At 33.8% G+C, this 6,425-nt stretch overlaps 1 protein-coding gene across 2 annotated transcripts; it reads right to left on the bottom strand.

Moving 5' to 3' along the window:
- Positions 1-1,631: 1,631 nt before the first annotated feature.
- Positions 1,632-6,127, bottom strand: LOC139897803 (heavy metal-associated isoprenylated plant protein 47-like). 2 transcript variants are annotated; one of them, XM_071880503.1, is made up of 3 exons: positions 6,039-6,127; positions 5,805-5,883; positions 1,632-1,805 (listed from the first exon to the last, which is right to left on the bottom strand). In XM_071880503.1, exons 1-3 carry the CDS (start codon positions 6,042-6,044, stop codon positions 1,666-1,668), a joined length of 225 nt encoding a protein of 74 aa, XP_071736604.1. In that variant the 5' UTR covers positions 6,045-6,127; the 3' UTR covers positions 1,632-1,665. The 2 variants fall into 2 exon arrangements, 1 of the variants encoding a protein (XP_071736604.1); XR_011776803.1 differs by lacking the exons at positions 5,805-5,883; positions 6,039-6,127 and adding an exon at positions 2,864-2,993 and having other exon boundaries at positions 1,733-1,805.
- Positions 6,128-6,425: the final 298 nt, after the last annotated feature.

Here is a 6,425-nt window from a genome sequence, read left to right on the forward strand (position 1 = left end):
TGAAATCTTGTGGTCTATTATTATGATTTGATAATATATAGGTTAAACCTATAACTCACCAACATTTTTGTTGACGTTTTAAGCATGTTTATTCTCAGGTGATTATTAAGAGCTTCCGCTGTTGCATACTAAAATAAGGACAAGATTTGGAGTCCATGCTTGTATGATATTATGTAAAAACTGCATTCAAGAAACTTATTTTTGATGTAATATATTCTTATTGTAAACCATTATGTAATGGTCGTGTGTAAACGGTATATTTTAGATTATCATTATTTGATAATCTACGTAATGCTTTTTAAAACCTTTATCGATAAAATAAAGGTTATGATTGTTTTAAAAATGAATGCAGTCTTTGAAAAGCGTCTCATATAGAGGTCAAAACCTCGCGACGAAATCAATTAATATGGAACGTTTATAATCAATATGAATGGGACATTTCAGGCGGGTGCCCCGTCCTGTCTATGCAATGCTCCGCCGTTGGGCTTGGTAATGAGGTGCTGAAAAATAAAATCAAAAGGTTGGCGAGACTTGATGTTAACTTACAGGCGACGGTCAAAGAGAGGGTTCAAGTTGCAGACTCAAAGTGCGTGGGCAAGTGGTCATTGATGAGACAACCCGCCAGTAGAGCAGGTGGTGAATTGGTCGATTTATATATGCTGCTGGAGGCTGCTGTTATTCAACCACAAAAGTCAGACAGTTGGATGTGGTCGTTGAGTAGTAATGGTTTGTTTTCAACAGGTACACTTTCGGATTTGATCAAATCGAAAATATTACATTCGGGTCAAAATAATGGTGAGACCTTGAGGAACAATATAGTCCCAAAATAAATCGAAATGTTTATTTGGAGAGCGAGGAAAAACGACTCTCGGTTTTGGTTGAATTGGATAAGAGAGGGGTAGATCTTAATTCCGTGAGTTGTCCATTGTGCGATGATGATATTGAATCGGTTAATCACTCCCTTATACTATGCAAACAAGCTTTTGATGTATGGTGTAAAGTCTTTGAATGGTGGGGCCGTAGTGGGACCCAGTCGGTGCAGGTTGAGGGCCTATTAGGTGATACGGGTCAAGCAAGTTTGGATATAGGCAAAAGTATTTGGCAACCGGTTCTATTATCGTGTATAGTTATTTAATATGGAAAAACCGAAACCAGAAGGTTTTCTCAAACAAGTGTAGGAATGTTCCGGTTGTTTTAAATGAGATTCAAGTTAAAAGTTACGAGTGAATCGCGAAGTGATGCAAGAAAATCTATCGACTGGCATAATTAGTTACATAACCCACAAATTTTTCTTTTATAGTTCACTTCGTGGTTGTGGTTGATTTTGAGTTGCTACCTTAGCACTTTAACATGTAACATTATTTTGTGATTTTGAGCATGTACTGATGCTCAAAATGGGTTGTTGTAACTATTGAGTTTTATATTAATGAATACTAGATATTGCTATAAAAAAATAGTATATTTTAGATGAGATAGATAGATCCGGAGTATTATATAGTATATACAATAATAAAAATAAGTACATCGAATATTGCAATTTATTAACAAGATTCAAGAAGACATTACCAAATATAATATCACTTACATATAATATTCAGATTAACACAATCTTTGATATTTGTAATAATGAAATTAGCAATTAAATACTTTGCAATTAGCAATTAGCTACAACTCTTGAACCATTTCCAGTGACGCATGTTTAGCCTTCTTCCTGACGGAGCTTGCTAATGCAGCCGCATCTACGCCGTCACCAATCACTACCATTTGGTTCTTGTTTTCCCCTTGAAACTCCACCGAATTCACACCTATAAGACCACACGTTACGCAACGTTAAAAGGGTGTTGGAATCTACTCTAGTCAAATTTACCCTTTAGCGCCTGTTACGTGACGTTAAATTTAACATTTTGGGGGCGTTCATTACTTTGCAGTGGTAAAATGGCAGAAATTAACACTCATTTACATTACTTATTTATTTTTATTTTCATTCAACTTTCAATCATATTTCACCACATAATCTAAAACCTTTCATTCAAATTTAAAACTCGTCATAATACACCCTTCAAATTTAACACTGTCACGCTATTGTTATATTTTTTTCTTCCTTATAATATAAAATTTGACTCCACCTCACCGCTAAAAACCTTCAAAATAACATGTGGTCTAAGTATAACGTGTGGTCTAAATATATCGTGTTCAAACTGTAGGTAATAAAGTCTAATTTCCAATAAATAGTTATTAAGCTACTAACCAAAACTTACCTTATCAATTGCAGGCTTGATTCAGTGGTATCCTCACACTTTATGTGTGAGGCTTGGGGTTTAAATTATGAGTTCAAGTCTCGCTCTGCCCATCTTATTAATCAATATGTCTAAAAGGTGGAGCTCCAGATTGACCCCAAAGAGGTTTCCTCTCGGAGCCATTCAGGATTCATACCCGGTCCGCCTGCCACTCGGGATGGTTTAAGGATCGGGTTCTTGCAATGTGATTCGGGTTTCCTCCCGAAAGCGCGAGCGTGCGTGAAAAATGAGAGTATTCGATGCCGACTAGTTGCCTTTAAAAAAAAATAGAACCCACCCAAGTGGTCCAGTGGTTCACTCCTTAACGCTTGTGTATTGGGAGAGGTGTGGAGGTCTCAAGTTCGAGTCCCTCCACTAAAAAATATTTGACCCATATTTAGGATCCAGGTCCGACTCGCCTGCTCCTCGGATGGTTTAAGGTTCGAATCTCTGTAATACGGTTCGAATTTCTGTCCGAAAGCGCGTGCGTGCGTGTGATATGATCACGAAAATGATTAAGTCCTCTCATTGTATACTGACAATTTGCCTTTCAAAGAAAAAAAAAAACTACTAAACAAGTAACTGACCCATATTTAGGATCCAGGTCCGAATCGCCTGCTCCTCGGGATGGTTTAAGGTTTGAATCCCTGTAATACGATTTGAATTTCTGCCTGAAAGCGCATGCGTGTGTGTCATATGATCACGAAGATGATTAAGTCCCCTCATGGTATGCTGACAATTTACCTTTCAAAGAAAAAAAAAAAAAAAAAAAAAAACCTACTAAACAAGTATGTCCAACAATTATCTATGCCTAGTTGTCCACAAATAATATACGTATAATATAATATACATATACAAATACAATTATAATAATTCTTCAAGTACTCATTAGTCATATGTACTGATACCCTCACCACTTTATGTCGTTATACCAATACCCTCGCCACTTTATGTCGTATAGATTTATTCAATTTTCATTTACGAGTTCCCATTCACACGAATATTACCCTTGTTAAATGGGAGGTGATCCTCATACACCATTTTTTATCTCATACACACTTTTTTATATAAATGAACAAGTTTGTCCTTGCTTTTTACATAAAGACAAAGATGAAAATGCTCATTAATACAAGGGTAGGATTGGGATTTCATGTAAAATGATGTATATGAATCAAAAAGTGATGTGTGAGAATCACCTCCCTTTTAAATATATATAATATATAATATAGTTTGTTATATTAGGCAAATTTTTTATTAATACAATACTCCATCTTTTTCATAAAGACGGTCTACTTTACTATTTTGTTTATCGTAAAATTACTGCCCCTTACTGTATATAACCATAAAAAATCATTAAAGTTTCAATTATGCTCATTTTATTATTAATAATTTATCATTAAATATATCAATTAATTCATTAGTTACTTTTTATAACAACATTAAATAAATTAAACAATTTATTGATATATCTTAAATCCAACAAAAAGTTAAACGACACTATTTTTTTAGAACGGATAGAGTAATAAATTACACTTAAATTTTGACTTTTAACTAAATTTGTTTCGAGTATATAATTTTTCAATATTTTAAAAACTTTTTTATGAATATATTTACCTTACATTAATCTTACTTTTTATTTTATAAATTCTATCAATTTTTATTAACTAATGAAAAGTGTTTAATATAAATAGCGGAACCATGTAACTTTGCAATTGATTTTTCCGCCGCAATGCGAGAATCATCTCTACTACTGAAATAATGTTTAAATTGTCGAGTTAAATCACTCTATACAGCAACGTGCAGACTATTTCTATATTCGTTCATATCAAGAAGTCATTCTAGGTATAAAAAAATAATAATAATAATAATAAACAAAAAATTAAGTTAGTACTGTTTTGGATTGGAGTGAATTATCTCAGGTTCAACTAAAAGTAAACATGAGAGTTCGATCATGTTCAATAATAAGGAGTGGTGACGGATTAAAATTTGGTGTTCAGCTTGGGAACTTTAAAAGTAAAGAGTAATAGAATGGTTTATTGTTTTGATTATATATGTGCACTAACAAGAAAAATATAGAATAGAAAAATGTGAAACTTTGAATAGTCAAAGTCAAGAATTTTGGACTAGAAACTTTAAAGAGAATCTTCGAGGGGGGAGTGGGGGAACTTCGAGAACAAGAGGAGCTTTGACCACTCTCACAACTCTTAGAAAAAGTTGAATCCTAATCGAGCAATTATTCACGAAGGGGTGAATATCCACTCGAGTACATTAAAGAAGGTTTTGGGGTCAGCGTCTTCAACACTCTTGTCCGATTAACAGGCCCGGCCCAATAGGGGAACAAAGTGGGCAATTGCTCAGGGCCCATTTTTTTAGGGGCCCAAAAAAATTGTGACCAGGTCCACTTACTTGCTCGGGGAAAACTTATTAAGTATAATCAGTAGACAAGCATTAATAAAAATTTAAGTTTGCTCAATGGTTTAAGTCTCACTTCATTTACACCTGCAAGGTGGCGTGGGTTCAAATCCCATCAATGACAACTTTTTACTTTTAATAAGTACTCTCATCTACATGCAGGTACTATTATTGATGAAGTTAGCTTAACTATCCACAAAAAATGTTAACACTTGGGTAGTCTCCTTTTTTAATGTTACTCTTTTAAAAAGGCCTCAAGGTCTAGCAAAGCCCAAAAACCATTTTTAAATAGTTTACATTATCCGTTAGAGCCTAAAGGGTTTTTTTTTTGTTTTTTTTTATTTTATAAATTGTTCGTTAGGGGGCCTTTTTTTTTTAACTTCGCTCGGGGCACTTCAATTCTCGGGACCGGCCCTGCCGATTAATCTCGAGAGAGTGGTTAAAGGCTAGTTCGTTGGCCGATTGACGGGACCGATCGACAACCATTCGGAAAAACCCCACCGCTAGATTCTTGAGTTTTTCTAATAGTGAAAAGGAAAGGAAATGAGCGGATTAAAAAATAATAGGTATTTTGGAGTTTTTATTTTGTGGAAAGAAAATGAAAAAAAAGAGGATTAAGAAGGAGAGAACGTAAGATTTTTTGTTAACAACAATTTCCTAAATATTTAACCGGAATTAGAAGAAAAACCAACGTATTTATCTTAAAACCGATTATAATTCTTCTATTTTTCCACAACTAACATTATTTTTGTTGTACGCAACATAAAATAATGAAAAAATTTAACCAAGTTGTCTGTCTTCATTTTTTTTCATATTAAAAATAATATGTACAAAACTAACAATTAAATAATGGCTAGATGATCCTTGTGTAGTTGTGTTGTTAGCCCAGTAGAAATGGCCCATACCTATGTGTTAGAGGTTGGAGTTCGATTCAATTCCCTGGAGTGGCGACATTGCACACACAGATATCTCTTTATTTTGAATTTCACTCAAGGTCGTCTTTCACACATTGGCGTGGGGGCAGCGTGGAGGAGGTTTTACCGGCCAAACCCTAAGATACAAATGAGTCTATTGATCTAAGTGGAACATGAGAGTATCATAAACTATTTAGATTACCTAATGCTTTGGCAGCTGCCATCATCGCTTTTGTTCGGCATTTCCCACACTTGGGTTGCATTTGTATCACAATCTTTTGCTGCAAACATAATAATGTATTCATATATTAGAAGAAAAACAAAATTCCCAAAACACAATCTTTTTTAATCCAAAATATGTAAGTGTGAGAAAGTAGAAACAATATTAAACATAACTGTTAAGAACCACTAATTTACATGTACATGATAAGCATACCATCATTGGAAGAATACTTGTTAAAAACTCTAAAGGTGAAAGAAGTAGAACATGATATCACACATACATATACAGTAATACAGAATATCTATATCTATTTATATGAATGTTTGCTTTATTATCAAGATGTCATGAAAAATATATACTGTCATGTTTACCGTGTACGCGTATAATTTGTTGACCGAGATGTATATTCCCTAAAATAAGCTAGCTAGTGACGGTTCTTGAGTACATGTGCAAAGTCAACTTGACTTTCAATTTGTCATAACTAATTAATATACCAATTCATTAGTTTATTTTGATTTTGGTAATAACTAAAATAACAAGCCAGTCAAATAAATATAGTCAAATAAATATAAAGAGACACCTTATATCATGCATATTTAT

The sequence above is a fragment of the Rutidosis leptorrhynchoides genome, chromosome 3 (assembly GCF_046630445.1).
Source record: "Rutidosis leptorrhynchoides isolate AG116_Rl617_1_P2 chromosome 3, CSIRO_AGI_Rlap_v1, whole genome shotgun sequence".
In the NCBI taxonomy this organism is placed as follows: domain Eukaryota; kingdom Viridiplantae; phylum Streptophyta; class Magnoliopsida; order Asterales; family Asteraceae; genus Rutidosis; species Rutidosis leptorrhynchoides.

Coding starts and splice junctions, on each gene's coding strand:
- LOC139897803 (XM_071880503.1), bottom strand. Junction 1,806..5,804: donor GGCAGCTGCCAAAGCATTAG/GTAATCTAAATA, acceptor GTGGTCTTATAG/GTGTGAATTCGGTGGAGTTT.